The sequence below is a fragment of the Diceros bicornis genome, chromosome 35, assembly GCF_020826845.1.
Source record: "Diceros bicornis minor isolate mBicDic1 chromosome 35, mDicBic1.mat.cur, whole genome shotgun sequence".
Lineage (NCBI taxonomy): Eukaryota > Metazoa > Chordata > Mammalia > Perissodactyla > Rhinocerotidae > Diceros > Diceros bicornis.
In genome coordinates this window covers 1,257,623-1,272,324 of record NC_080774.1, presented here as the reverse complement: position 1 = coordinate 1,272,324, position 14,702 = coordinate 1,257,623, and the positions used below count along the sequence as shown (strand labels likewise).

The following is a 14,702-nucleotide window of genomic DNA, read 5'->3' as shown; positions in this document are numbered from 1 at the left end:
GCCCTGAGCTAACATCTGTGCCCATCTTCCTCTGTTTTGTATGCGGGATGCCTCCACAGCATGGTTTGATGAGCAGTGTGTTGGTCCATGCCTGGGATTCAAACCTGTGAACCCCGGGCTGCCAAAGCAGAGCTTGCGAACTTAACCACTGTGCCACTGGGCTGGCCCCCACTCTGTGTCTTTTAATTGGGAAATTCAATCTATTTGCATTTAGAGTGATTATTGATATATGAGGGCTTAATATTGCCATTTTATCACTTGTTTTCCAGTTATTCTATTTCCCTTGTTTCTCATCCCGTGTTTTTCGGACTGCCAGTTCAGTTTGGTGGCTCTCTATGGTGGTTTCCTCATTATTTATCATTTTTCTCTGTTCTGATTTTTTGTGGTCACCATGAGGTTTGTATAAAAGATCTCGTGGATGAAATAGTCCATTTTCTGATAGCCTCTTAACTTCCTTAGTCTAAGCAGGTTCTATCCCTTGCCTCTTCCCCTTCTAAGTTATTGTTGTCACACCTTATTCCTTTTTAGTGTTATGAGTTTGTGGTTAAAATGAAGTGATTCTGTTTATTCTTGATGTTTTCCTCCCCTGTATCTTTAGTGTTATAATTAAGTGCTTGCTAATCTGTTCTGATAGTTGCAATTTTCTGATTTTGTCTGCCTATTTAGCTCCTTGCTCAAGGCTTTGTAAACCCTTTCCTTTTTTTTCAGGTATGAGGGCTAGAGGCCTATTTCTTATGCAGTGACCATAAGATCACATTTGTGTGGTTGGCATTCGCACCCAAACATTTCCACCAGGTCAGCCCTGCAGGGCACAGGGCAGCTCTGAGTCGACATGGGTGATGGCCCCGGCTTCCAGGAGGGCAGAGGTGGCACATGGCCTGCAGCCCCCTCCCTCAGAGGTGGGGGTTTGTGGCGGACCTGGGGCTCGGGCAGGGCCTCAAGGAACCAGGGCACTTGGGAGAGGTGACAGAATAGCGAGGGCGTTCCAAGGCCCAAGACCCGCAGGTGGTGGAAGCGGGTGGCCTGCCCAGGCAGCTGGGGTTAGCGCCACCCTGCACCAGAGGGTCTTTGGAGAAGGCACGACTGGGATGGCAATGTGGGGCAGATTAGGGAGAGCATGGGATGCTGGCGAGGTAGAAGCAGCATTTCCCCAGGAAGAATATGGCCCCGGCCAGCACACGTGACAGGTCGAGGCAGAGGCAAAATGGCAGGGAGAGCAGTCCACGTGGCACAAGCTGATTAGAGGGAGGGAGAGGGGCCGACAGAACAGGAATCACAGAGGTGTCTTGAGGAAAGCATCAGCAGTCAGATCCTGGCGATTGGATTGCTTCGGAAGGGCAACCGGGTGACTCGGGACTCACCGCGCAGTGGATAGAAATTTGAAAATGCAGTTTTAGAGGATGCATTTCAAAGTCTGAAGTTTCAAACTTATAAAAACATCTTGAGTCTTCAGTGTAACTATCCATTTCATAGTTAATGTGGTGTTACTTCACAAATAAGATTTTGTTTTAAAATACACGTTAGTCTGCTTTTGAGCAATTCATTTTCCCACAGCGGGAAATAATAGTTGTCAAGTGTGTGCTAATTTGTTGGCACATACTTCATTGTGATCAAAGGACTGATCAATATTATTTTCCAGTGTTACTAAAGTGAGGGGCAGTAAGTTTTAAATACTCTCATAAATGACTGATTTTTCAAAAGTTCCTCCCTGATTTCTCCCCAACACTACTCAGACCAAACTCTGTCCTCCCCTTCCCCATGATGATTTGTGCTTTGATCATTTTTGCTGGAATATTAACATTCCATCCCAAAAAGGCAGCTCTGCTCGTTTGGCTCCGGTCAGTCTGTGGAGCTGTTGCCGTGCCTGCTGCAGGCATGTCCGGCAGCTTCTCACCGACCACCGTGTGCAGAGAGCTCAGCCAGCCAGGCACCTTCACAAACCGAACAAGGGGGTGTGGGACTGGGAGGGCGAGGTTTTGACTCAACCATGACTTCGTTTGTCTTCCAGGTTATTCATAAATGCCATGTAAATTGGCAGAGCAATTGAGACTCTTCTAGTTACGCCAGAAGTAGCATTTACGTTGAAAGTTATTATTTTTCGAGATATGCACCGTCCAGTATGGTAGCCACTAGCCACACATGACAATTTAAATTTAACTTAATTAAAATTAAGTAAAATTCAAGGGGCCAGCCCGGTGGCGCAAGCGGTTAAGTGCACACGTTCCGCTGCGGCGGCCCGGGGTTCGCCGGTTCGGATCCCGGGTGCGCACCGATGCACCGCTTGTTAAGCCATGCTGTGGCGGCGTCCCATATAAAGTAGAGGAAGATGGGCATGGATGTTAGCCCAGGGCCAGTCTTCCTCAGCAAAAAGAGGAGGATTGGCATTGGATGTTAGCTCAGGGCTGGTCCTCCTCACAAAAAAAAAAAAAAAAAAAAATTAAGTAAAATTCAAAATTTGGGTCCATAACCATACTAGCCACATTTCAAGTGCTCAATAGCTACGTGGGGCTGGTAGCTAACTGCAGTGGACAGCGCAGATACAGAATGTTTCCATCATTGCAGCAAGGTCTAGATTAAATAGCTAGTTGAGTATTCTTTTTTTCCCAGTGGTTTGAAAGTCTGGATTGCTGTGTCAGTCAGGGCTTTGATTGCACATGTTAAAAACCTACTCCACTGCCTCCAAATGGCTGAAGCAAAACCAGTAACCAGCTGGGCTCACATTCTGAGTTGTGAGGGTAGTGCCAGCTGGGCTCACATTCTGAGTTGTGAGGGTAGTGCAGCTCGCTTAGGGCTCACAAAATGGCTCGAGGATTCATCTCCAGGCTCAGTTTCCCCTGACTGGCTGCATTCTCCAGCTCTGCTTCCCACAGCCCCTGGCTCACCGCACCGTTCCATACCCCACTCCGCAGAGGAGAGGGGCCTCACCCCTGCTCAAGCGGGAGTCCTGAGATTGAGTCCCGTTGACCCTGGCCAGCCGCACTTGGGTCATGTGCTTCTGCCTCAGTGACATCCAGGGAGGGTGGAATGTTCTAGTCCATCTCCTGCTCCAGATGGAGGGAGCTTGATTCAGAATTCATGGGTTGAGAGTGCGGAAAGGTCCACCGCCCACAGTATTTGCACAGTAAGGAGTGGGGGCCAGGCTGCAGAAAGAACAGTTGTCCACTGCACTTGTCTAAACAGCCCTACTTGTGTTTTCCTGAAACAGTTCCATGGCTCATGTCATTATAAATATCCATGAAAAACACTTCCCACAGTTGAGCCTGCTCTTCGGTGTTGCTTGAATCTGCCCCAGCCTGTCTCGAACAGTGGACACAGGAATACCTTTAGTGCTGGAGAGGCCAGTGATGTGCTCCGTGCCTTTAGTATCCCAAATGCTAGGCTGCACCCCGAGACAGAAGTAAGGGAGAATCTTACTCTGAGGACCCCTGTTTAGGCCTCGGGAGGACCAGGCCCTTCTACTCGTGGTTGGTTAAAGCTCCCAAGCCTAAGCGTAGAGCTCCCGCAGCCCACCTTCACCACCATTCTGTCTTCGCAGTGCGGGCGTGGCCTGACATCTCTTTAGATGGTGCATTTTCACAGACTGTCTATGCGAGCACTTGTTCTCTGGGGGAGGCACAGCTGTGGGCTAAACTCAGCTCCTCCACAGGCTGCTCCCTGGTGGAGGTGACCTGCTTGAGGGGCATGACCTGAACCTGTGGCCTCCCCTGAAAAACTCGAATCATCATGGTGCCCACTATTGTGAGAGCCCGTGCCCTGGGTTGTGGGATGTGTCAGGAAGTATCTGAAAATGAAATGCACTGCCGATCCTAAGTGCGTGATGGCCTCGCAGGTTTCAGAGGTGGGGAACTTGTCAGGGCCCCTGAGACATGCTCATACGGACAGAGCCTGCCCCTGGACTCCGCACCCGGGGACCATTGTTGGGTGGCTGCGACTGGGCATGTGGCATTTGCTCTTTTATTTTTTTGTTCTCACGTCTAATTGCTGGGTTTTTAAATATCTTCTTAGTATTTTTAAGCTGAAAAAAGTGAGGTCATCACAATGAATTATCTTAATTCAGCCTGGCAAAGGCCACCATAGTTGCTGATTTTTACTTTAATGGTGAAGGATAATCATTTTATTAGAATAAATAGATCCCATGATTTGATTACAAGTTATATTTTGAAAATGTTGATTCGATTATCCCCTTGCCTTAGAATAGAGTCCTAAACTTTAACCGCAATGGTGGAATAGGTATTACTAATGACAGGCATTAGTCAGGATAAAGGCAAAAGAAGCAATAATAAAGTTCAGAGATAAAAATCATCAGGTTGGCAGTAAAAGTGGAAATAGAAACTCAGCTAATGAGCTGCCACTCGCCCTCTCCTGCTGTCTCGAGCTAGCCTTCTGCAGCGCCCCATCCGTCTTCTCTTTGTCCTCCTTTCGCAGATGTCCATCAGAGGCCGCATTTTTCCATCTCGCCTCCTTTTAATGCAGCACATAATCACGCTAATTAGTGCAGTGGTTCTGTTCATGTGCCGAGGTAAAGAAGGAGGACTTCCTAAGAGAAGAAGACGGCAATCCCATATTTCTCTTCACTCATCACAGAGCAGGCCACTTGTGTGAGGATGGAAAATCTGTCTCAGTTCTCCCTAAGATGGGCTCTCTCTGTTTCCCTGGGAAATCCCTCAGGCCTGGTTTCAGGAAGAATTTGCAGTAGCTCTGACTGCCCTCTAGTTAGTGGGGGCCTCGACCACGGACTCAGCGTTCATAGAGGCCCCACGTGTGCCGGCTCGGGAATTCTGAATGGTAGCTTTCATCCCCAGCTTCAGTCTCTTTTTTAATGCCATGTATATTCCTAATTTAGAGCCCATGGTTATTAGGATTTTAAAAATGCATTGAAAACTGGTTTTTCTAGCCGTGCAGCAGCAGAGTTCTCTATTAGCTAGCACATCTGAGCTGGGCCACACACTGCATTCTGGGGAGAGGGGCCCCATTAAGTCAGATGCTTAGCCGGCTTTTCCCTTCCTTCAGCCTCTAAAGGTATAAAGCTTGCTACGTTTCATTTCTTTTATTCTTAATTTAAAATATCATTTAGGGGCCGGCCCCATGGCTGAGCGGTTAAGTGCGCGCGCTCCGCTGCTGGCGGCCGGGGTTCGGATCCTGGGCGCGCACCGACGCACCGCTTCTCCAGCCATGCTGAGGCAGCGTCCCACATACAGCAACTAGAAGGATGTGCAACTATGACATACAACTCTCTACTGGGGCTTTGGGGGAAAAATAAATAAATAAAAATTTTTAAAAAATATATCATTTAGTGTCTATGCTTATGGACAAATTGTGACTAGTGCCATGGTGGAAATAGGTATTCTTAGAGAGATTGGTTTCTTATTGAGGGTTTACATGTTAGAATTGTTTCAACAACAACAAATTATTTTAAAATTTGACCTGAAAAATCTTATTACACTGAAAGAATTTAAAACGAGAAAGACCTTTTTGGTAATAAGAACTGTCCCATGGTGAAACGGTTCCCTGGACGGTTTAGGCAGAGCCTTAAGCATGGAAGAGGGGAGTGAAGACCCGAGGAGGAATACTGGAAGAGCTCTCACCCTTCCTTCTCTGGAGTGAGTGCCTGGTTCCTCAGTGTTCTTACGGGGGAATAAACTGTGTGGGAAACAGGGCGTATTGTTCCTGAGTGATGCTCAGCCCTGCTTCCTCTCGCACACACTCCGTTTGAACCTCTCTGCTCACTGTGAATGGAAGGATGTGGAAGATAGTCTGTTGTGACTGTACCAGCATGGAGCCTGAAAGGAAAGCAGAGAAATAGCTATGAGGTCATAAAGCAGCTAACTCAAGGGTAATCAGATCTCCATGTGATGCCTGCCCCTCCAGAGTACCATTGCTTTTCCTCTCAAAGCCAAAGAAAGAACCCTGACTTTAAAGCATCATTTGCATGAAGTGTTGTTTTCCCTCATCCAGTGGGCCTTGTCCAAGTGGACCCAAGGAGAGGACAGAAGGGAACCCAGGAGCAGCTGCAGGATTACAGGTGCCGAGGGGCACCCTGACTGTCCCGCGGGAGCCACCTCCTGTCAGCGGAGGCTGCAGCACCCACCTTGAGTTGTTTTCCGTAAACGTTACCACTGAGTCCTCTGAGGCGCAGCGTGATCAGTTGCGAATTTCTCAGTATGTCTCGAGGTGTGTGGTGTTCAATGGCTGTGGTTAAAATACATTTGAAGTGACTTGAGGAACGATCTTTCCCGGGGACGAGGGGAAGAGCTGAAGGCGGATGGCTGCGGTGAAAATATAAAACAGTGGTGGGGAGTTTCGGGGAGTTTTGTTTTGTTTTGTTTTTGTAAACTCATTTTTTTATTTTACAGTGTGGCATGGACAGTTGTTAATGTTGTTAAAAATAGATTACCACCTCATTTAAAAAGTTGAATCCCATTTCACTGTGTTGGTGTGCCATATTGAACCGGTACCCTCTTGATGGTCATTCAGGTGGTTGGTAATTCTTGGTCATTATAAAGAGACGTGACGTGGTTCCTTAGGTGTGCATTTTGCACACTTTGGTGAATGTCACTTTAGAATAAATTCCTAGAAATGGGATTGCTCTGGGTGATGCACGCTACCGAGGGTGGTGGTTTCTTGGTCTGTGTGCTGGTGTCCTGTGGTGACAATTCCGTAGGCCATGCGTTAAGATCTGTGCACTCTGCCATGTGTCTGTTATACTTGCATGAAGAGGTTTTTCTTATGATGAATGGGTATTTATTAAGTGCAGTACCATGCTAAATTAATATATGTAGAGTAAGACTGACTTGTGCTGATGGGATTATCTTGTTTTTGGTTGCCATTATTGACTTTTTTTTCCTTCAGCTTTATTGATAGAACTGACATACAGCACTGTATATGTTTAAGGTGTACAGCATAATGACTTGCTTAGATTTCGAAATGATAACCACAATAAGTTTAGTTAACATCTATCAACTCATAGACACAAAATAGAAAGAAAGAAACGTCTTTTTTCAGGGCCGGCCCTGTGGCGCAGCAGTTAAAGTGCGCGCGCTCTGCTACTGGTGGCCCGGGTTCGGATCCCAGACGCGCACCGACGCACCGCTTGTCAAGCTGTGCTGTGGTGGCGTCCCATATAAAGTGGAGGAGGATGGGCACGGATGTTAGCTCAGGGCTGATCTTCCTCACAAAAAAAAAAGAATAATAGACATAATTTTTTTAAAAATTGTCTTTTCCTTGTGACAAAAATCAAAGAAGAGCCTCTTTTGATTTTGGCCTTCTTTAAAAATTATTTTCAGAATGGTACAGAGATTCATAAAAACCTAATGCTGGAGGTTTGAGGAATCTCTTTTCAGTGAACAGTCATAATTATTTATAAAAGAGCAAGCGTGGCTCTTTTCCTAACACAGTATCCTTCATGCCACGTTCCTTTCATGAAATCCAGCCGCCGCAGCCCAACAGGCTGGTGAGGAGCCGCAGCCCAAGAAGACTTCGCGGGAGAGATTGGCATTTATTCTCTTGGTATCTAAGGAGCCGTCATTTTCCCCTGAGATGCCGGGGAGATGCTTTTAGAGCCCTAGAAAGAGATGCAGTCCTCTCTAAGAGATGCTGGTACATTATTGATGTGAGGGCCCCAATGTTGAAATTTTATAAATATACATTTTAAAATGTCGTATTTTCACAGTTAACCTCGAGATGTTTGCTTCTGTTCCCAGGAAGCCAGCACTGTGCCCTGTCCTCTATTGCCTGGAGGCAGACCTCTGCCAACTTTAGACATTAAACCCCCAGAAGGGCCCTCAAGCAAAAGCAAAGACCCACCGAGAGAAGAAGAGAAAGAGAAGAAGAAGAAAAAGCACAAAAAACGGTCTCGAACAAGATCACGCTCTCCCAAGTACCATTCGTCATCCAAGTCCAGGTCTAGATCCCACTCAAAAGCAAAGCATTGTCTGCCCAGTGCCTATCGGACAGCGAGGCGCTCGAGGTGGGTGTGCAGGGCGCCCTGGCGACTGGGGGTCTGATGTGGGCACTGAGCCTCCCTCAGCCGGTAGCCAGCGAGCTGGGCAGAGATTAACTAACACAGCTCCCCCGTAAGCACAGGCCTGCCTGTGTGTTCAGATAGAGATGCATCCTGCAGACCCAAATAAGATCTTCTCAAGATATTTTTTATTTTTTACTTAACTTTCTAAAGCTCATCAACTACTGCCAGGTTTTTTAAAAATAGATTTATTTAAATTTTAACAGGTCTTGGAAGCAAGCCTAGCACGTTTGCTGAATGTGTGAAAAATTCACAGGGTTGGGGGTCTTTTGTTTCGTTTGCATGAGTGGACTTTTTCATGCTAATTCCTTTTGAATGTGTAAATGTCAAAGCAGAAGAAATCTTTACCACTTCAGCTACGTTCACCTTCTGCACAGCATCCACAAGTGCATGTATAGAATGAAACACAATGGTACAAATCCATTTTCTCAATTAATTTGTTTCTCCAAACCTCCCACCAAGAGTCGCTGTTTAACCCAAAGCTGCCTTCCTGAGGAGCCAGTTTTTGAGAAAGCAGCTTAACATTTCAGACAACAGAAATAATAAACGTGAAAACCTTTAAGGGTCACAGAATTTACTGCTTAGTAAAGCGGGGGTTTTTTTGGGGTTTTTTTTTAAGTAACTGGCTTATAGGAGGTTCGGAAAAGCAAATTTGTAGTTTTAAAACTTGCTTTTGATTTATTGCTAACTGTTGACTGGACTTTCCACAGTTTCTCTCTAGCACAGCTCTTGTACTGTTGGTCTAGTTTTTCTTCTATAACTGGTATAAGTTCTTGCCTTTCCATGGGAAAAATGCAGATGCCCTGTACTTTTTATGTTTAAAGAAGAGCATACCTGTACCCGTTTGCCTGTCCGAATATATCCTAAAAACAATATGCTCTCCCTGTTTTACCCAGACCAGACCTTAAAGGCTCGATAAGGGTTTACACTGACTTGTCTATACTGAAATTGGATTTGCCTCCATGACAAATAAATGTGATCTTTGGCTATCTGCATTTTTGCTGGTTCTTTAGAAGTTCTATCTAGACACACACACACACACACATACAAACTTGTTTTTCAATTAAATGAACAACTTTGCTGACTTTTTTTGATTTTCGATTTTTGAAAGCCCCCAGGAATTTGTTATGTATATATCAAAACTTTTTAAAATTTCTTATTTGAAAAAGTTTCTTATGACATTATGTAGTGGAAATAAATAATACAGGCCTAGACAGGCCCTCTGAGTAATAAGATGCCCAGTAAAATTCTTCCCAATCGTCCTTTATTCCAGGGCTTAGACAAAAGGTGTAATTCGTTCATAAATCTCCACTCTGGGAGCCTGGTAACTCTAAAGGCTACTCATATCCGCTCTTTAGTGTGAAAAGTGAGTTTCGCTTTAATGTCGAGTGTGTCCAGCAGACACAGTGGAGGTGGATTTCTGGTGTTGAAGTGTGTCCCATCTGCTCAGTTATAGGAGAGATGATGTGATGGCCACAGACTTTCCCAGATGGTTCTGTTCAGAACTGGAAGTGTTCATCTAACACTTGGTATTTTAAGTTTCTAGGTTTTATGTGCTTTTTATTGAGTATAATATAGGGTTATTTTATATATTATTTTAATACTTTTTAATTTTTTATTTTAGAATAGATTTAGAGTTACATATTTTTATATACAAATGTATTGTATTATTTTTATATATTCAGTGCTGACAAGTGCAAGAAGCAAATCCTACTCCTTAGTTTGTAACTTTCAGGTAAAAAAATTAAGTTAAAAATTTTCTGAGTGTGAGTTCTACTGTCATGGTAGATGACCAATTTTACCTTAATTTGATCTACAGTTAAAATATTTTAGTTGACAACAGAGCTGAGTATTTTCATAACTCTCACGACTTTAATTTCAATCACTGAGGTGGTATCCACGTGATACTTTCAGTTGAGTTAAATCGGCTGACTTTTAAGTTCACTCAATAAGTCAGACTTTTGGTGTTTGATTTTGCAGCTTAGATAAACTGTCAAGGCAAAGTGCAAGTTTATTATAAAATTTAAAAAATAGTATGAAATAAAACCTTCAAAGTGTTTGCGCATGAAGTTTTGCCTTGAAAGCTAGCACATGACGAAGCTGCGCCTTGAAACAAGAGCACCTCTGAGCTCAGGGTCAAAGGCAGAGAGACCAGCCTTACTGTGGTCTCGGGGCCATGAGGACAGAAGCCAGATAAGCTGGTGGGTCCTCACCTCCACCTTGTGGAGTCCTGCCTCAGCGCTTCCTTCTGAGAAGAGCCCGTCTGTGCTTTACTTGGTAAGACTACGTTTTTCTAAGCTGCAGACCTGCTTGCTCAGTCCAAGCTCTGCCAGCACTAGTCACTTCCAGGGGTCTAAGTGGGTTCAGAATGCAACAGTTATAAAATGAGAGAGTTGGTGTTCTCAGCAATGTGAACTGTTGAAGTGTAAAAAATAATTAAATTTTAACCAAAATATTGAAGCTACTTATGATACTGTCATAATTTTTTCTTTAACTATCTGTCTTTTCAGATAGATAACCCCTTACAGACATAATATCTACATAGGACATATCAGACTTGTTTCTTGGGCCTGACACAACTTAATCCATTGTTTTAGGAAGACTACTGCCAGCTCCAAGCGAAATACACACTTGTTACTATCTCTGCTGGTGGAGGAGACTACAGTTGAAATAGGATGAATTACTAAATCCTGTCTAAAATGTAGAAGAAGATTAGGAAGGCTTTTATATCGTAAATAATTTTTGTGTTAATATACATGATGTTTGTATGGTTGAAGTGCCATTTATCCAATATGTTTAAATTATAGATGATTCGGGACCTGCAAGGGTGAATTAGTCATAGAAAAATCTTTAGTTTTGGAAATCAGAATGTTGCTTCTCAGAAAGCGTAGTGATTACGACAAGGTAGTATTTAGTGTCTTTTGATTCAACATTGATTAAAGTATAAGACTTTTTTTTCCTGTTGTTTTCTATTTTTATATCACATTAGGTTCTCTACCTTAATAGAATGAAGAAGCACTCATGCAGTTTTTTTACTGCCTAAAATTAAAATTTGGTTTTAATGGTTTAGGTATTTTTAAACTAAATTTAAAGGACTAAAGCCTAAGATTAAGTTTATTTTTAAAACTTTTGATAAGATCAACTTTGGTGTTCGTTTCATTGGTTAGTCAGTGTTTAAGGGATGTCTAAATGGAGAGAAACTCTAGATAGAACATTGCATTTCATCATTTTAAGGTTTTCTGTGTGGAGGGTGCACGTGGTTTCGTAGAAGTTAGCTCCGTGAGGGCTTTCACTGGGGAGGGTTGGGAAGTAGGAGCTGCGGGCTAACATGACTCTTTTTAATAGTTATATTAACATTCAAAAAGAACTCGAGCAGACACATTTGGGGTCGTGTTTTAGTTTGAAATTTGTGATTCCTTACTTTTTTCCCCATGATAAAATACACAGCAAACCAGTGAAGGCGGTTGATTTAATCTCCTGATCCTGTTCCTTAAAGGCGGGATTAGGAGGCTGGACATTCCCACGAGGTGGCAGGTGAAGTTAGCATGCTGGTGTGGAGTCATTCCTAACCCGCCCAGACATAGCCGCTGGAGACAGCTGCCCCTTAGGAAATTAGGAAGGATTTGTGGGTAAAGTTTGGTCCATAGTTCAAACTTGAGAAAAACTAAAACTTGGGGGCCTCTTGGTTATTAAGGCTGGTTAGTACCAGATCCTTGCTGCTAGGTCACCTGTTCATTTGTTCAGTTACATGAAAGACCTAAATGCACAGGAATGGAGGAAGTGGGTTAGATGAAATGGTTCAATGTTGGTGAAAAGAAGCTATTTATAAATATCACTATCGTTCAGATAAAAAGTCTCATTATGCCTTTATTTAAAAGCAAACCGTTATGGTTATTCAATAAAAAATATCTGAATTGTATTATGCTTGAAAAATTTTTAATTCAATTTGTTTCATCTTCTTTTTAAGAAGGCCTCTGGTCACATTATACAGATGATTTACTTATAAAGTGGAATTCCTGTTTCTTGCACTGTGTTGTGGTGGCATTATTAAGAGCCTAATTAACAGAATAAAAGCATTAGAGCTTCTTTAATTAAAATACACCCTAAGAATGATCTGATGTAGCTTACTGCTCCCATTTCTGAGGTGGGCTTTTTTCCCAGATAACTTGAAATCTACTGGTAACAGCCACTTCACTGCAATGAATAGCCACTGCAAGATGGTATTGTATTTCAAAGTTATGAATTTGCAGGCATTAAAAACTAATTTATTTTCCTGATTTTGAGTTTATTGTAGAGTTCTGCATTTAAGCGTTCCATAGGTGCTATAGCTTTGATTAAGCAGAGCTTTTTTCAGGGTTCTAGTACCACCCAGCCCAGCACATTTTATTCTGAACGTGAAGTGTGTGCCTCCATATCACAGACCCACAGCCTCCCCAGAGACACTGAGCACGGAGCCCTGTCAGAGCAGCTCGTCAGTGGCAGCAGCAACAGAGCAAGACAATTATCAGGCAGCTTCGACCACGAGCAGATTTGACTCCTGGAGCTCTTTTGAGGGAAAACCTGGTAAAATGTCAAGGTGTCTGACTGACCTCACCTTTGTAATCTGTTATATAAATCTTAGGAAAGGTCTGGAAAAAAAAAATCGAAACCATTTTATAAGCTAAAAAGCAGTAATGCTAGAGAAGACCCGAAAGTTGATGGTAGTTTATCCTGGAGCAGGTTCATTCCACGGCTATGCTATTTTTCAGGAATGACGCAGGGTTTTCTCTGTGACGCAAGAGGGTGGAATGTGATTATAAGCTGATCTTTGGAACAACAGTGTGTGTTGTTTTGGGGGGTTTATTTTAATTAAAATGATTCAATGTAGACTTTATTGTGAATGGCAGAATCAAACTGCTCTTCTTTATATTGTTTTTGAGTGGGTTGTCATAGAAACAGAATGAAAAGAAATTGTTTTTTTTTCCAGATTCCTGCTTATTGCAGGTCTTCCCAAAACAATAATTTCACTGAATGAAGAAAAAACTAAAATAATGAGTCCTTAACCCAACGTTAAGGGACCCTCCACTAAAGGACCTTGCCCCCTTTAGGGGCCAGTGTCAGTTGAGTTCTGAGTCTGGCTCTCCATGGGGGCTTGGTTGCCATGTGTGGATCATGTCACTGCATGAATAGAAGGAGTCTTTTTCCAGGCACGTGGGGAGGAAGAATAAAATATTAATGGATGGCTTTGCATCCAAGAAATCTTATAAACTTAAACTATTTAGCCTAAATTATCATGAGAATGACGTGTTGTGAATTGGACTAAAGATTTAGGCTTCATGCCAGTAGACCTACAGCCTGGTATTCATGCTCAGAGGCCGTAGGATTCATGTGAATAGGAGAAATGTCCAGGTAATCCTCCAACTTCATTACGTTTTAGTTTATTCCTGTGCCAGGATTCAAAACAAGTAGAAACGACTCCCTTGAATTTCATTGCCTTTCCTTACCTGATTCTGATAGAAAGGTCCATGAGCTGAGAATTTTTTAGGGCGATGAAATGGGCAAAGGCAAGAGGAAGGGAGAGAAACAGCCAGCCTTTGTTGGCCATGAATTGCATAATCAGACCTCGCATTGTGGAGAGTGAGTTGCTGTTGAACATTTGGACCAGCAACACATAGCTCCAGCCTCAGAATGAATTGTGCACTGGTTAAAAGTTTAGCGTTGGTGTGATGAGTGTTCTGGAATGGGAGAGAGAGGAGTACTTCTGCCTCTGAGCCTGGAGTCAGTTCTGTGTCAGTAGATTAGTGAGGCCGAGGGGGAGCCTCTAAGGGGACAGACGTGGCACCTGTCCGGCACCCCGCAGACTCAGACAAGGCCTGATCGCTGCCTCAGCAGTAGAGGTTCCCTCCTGCCGACCAGACAACAGAGCTAAACACCTCATCTTCCTCCCCCCAGGTCACGATCCCGGTCCCCTCGGAGAAGAGCTCACTCTCCCGAGAGACGGAGGGAAGAAAGAAGTGTCCCCACTGCCTACCGGATGAGTAACAGTCCTGGAGTCAGCAGGAAGCGGACCCGGTCCAGGTAGGCGTCTCTGAGTTTTCATAGACACAAAATCTCTGCTGGAAGGGAGCTTGAAGGCTTGGCGCACACATTTATACAACAGAGCTGTCATCAGGGGAGACGGCTGCTTTGGCAGACACTGAGTCCTCTTAGCTGCTTTTCTTTACTGTTGGAACTCAGAAGTAGTGGGGGTCCGCTGTGCTGGAAGTGGGGTGCCGTCTGTTGTGAGGCGGGTGGTCCCACTGGGGATCTTGCAGAGCCTTGCTTGGGGTCACATTTTACCCAGCACCAGTCCCCAAGTCTAGCTGCCCCTCTGGACCCACACACACAGCGCCCTACCCTTTACCTGCTGACGAAGAAGGAAGTGAAGGGACAAATGACAAGGAAAATTGGAAGTTCGAGTCTCAAGTGCATCCCTGCTGCTGCCCAGGGGCAGGTGACTGTGACCAGGCCACAGAGTCCTCATGGGGCCTAAGAGCAAGGAGAGGGTCTGTCTTCTGACCCCTTGACCGCTGGGAGAGACCTGTCTTAGTTGAAGAGAGTGAGGGAGGCCGGCTCCCATGTCTCTTAAAGCAGCAGCCCCAGCTGTCGCTTCTGGTCCGGGCCTCTGACACCCGACAAGCCAGGGTCCCCACTCTCCCTCCCA

At 44.3% G+C, this 14,702-nt stretch overlaps 1 protein-coding gene across 5 annotated transcripts in view; it reads left to right on the top strand.

Moving 5' to 3' along the window:
- Positions 1-14,702, top strand: part of SFSWAP (splicing factor SWAP) — an 82,866-nt gene that overhangs the window by 56,278 nt on the left and 11,886 nt on the right. For 4 of the 5 annotated variants that reach the window (XM_058531219.1, XM_058531217.1, XM_058531216.1 and 1 more), the window contains exons 14-16: positions 7,701-7,966; positions 12,441-12,596; positions 13,952-14,077. In XM_058531219.1, coding sequence (XP_058387202.1) covers positions 7,701-7,966; positions 12,441-12,596; positions 13,952-14,077 — 548 coding nt within the window. The remainder of the gene's footprint in view (positions 1-7,700; positions 7,967-12,440; positions 12,597-13,951; positions 14,078-14,702) is intronic. The other variant, XM_058531218.1, reaches the window with a different exon arrangement.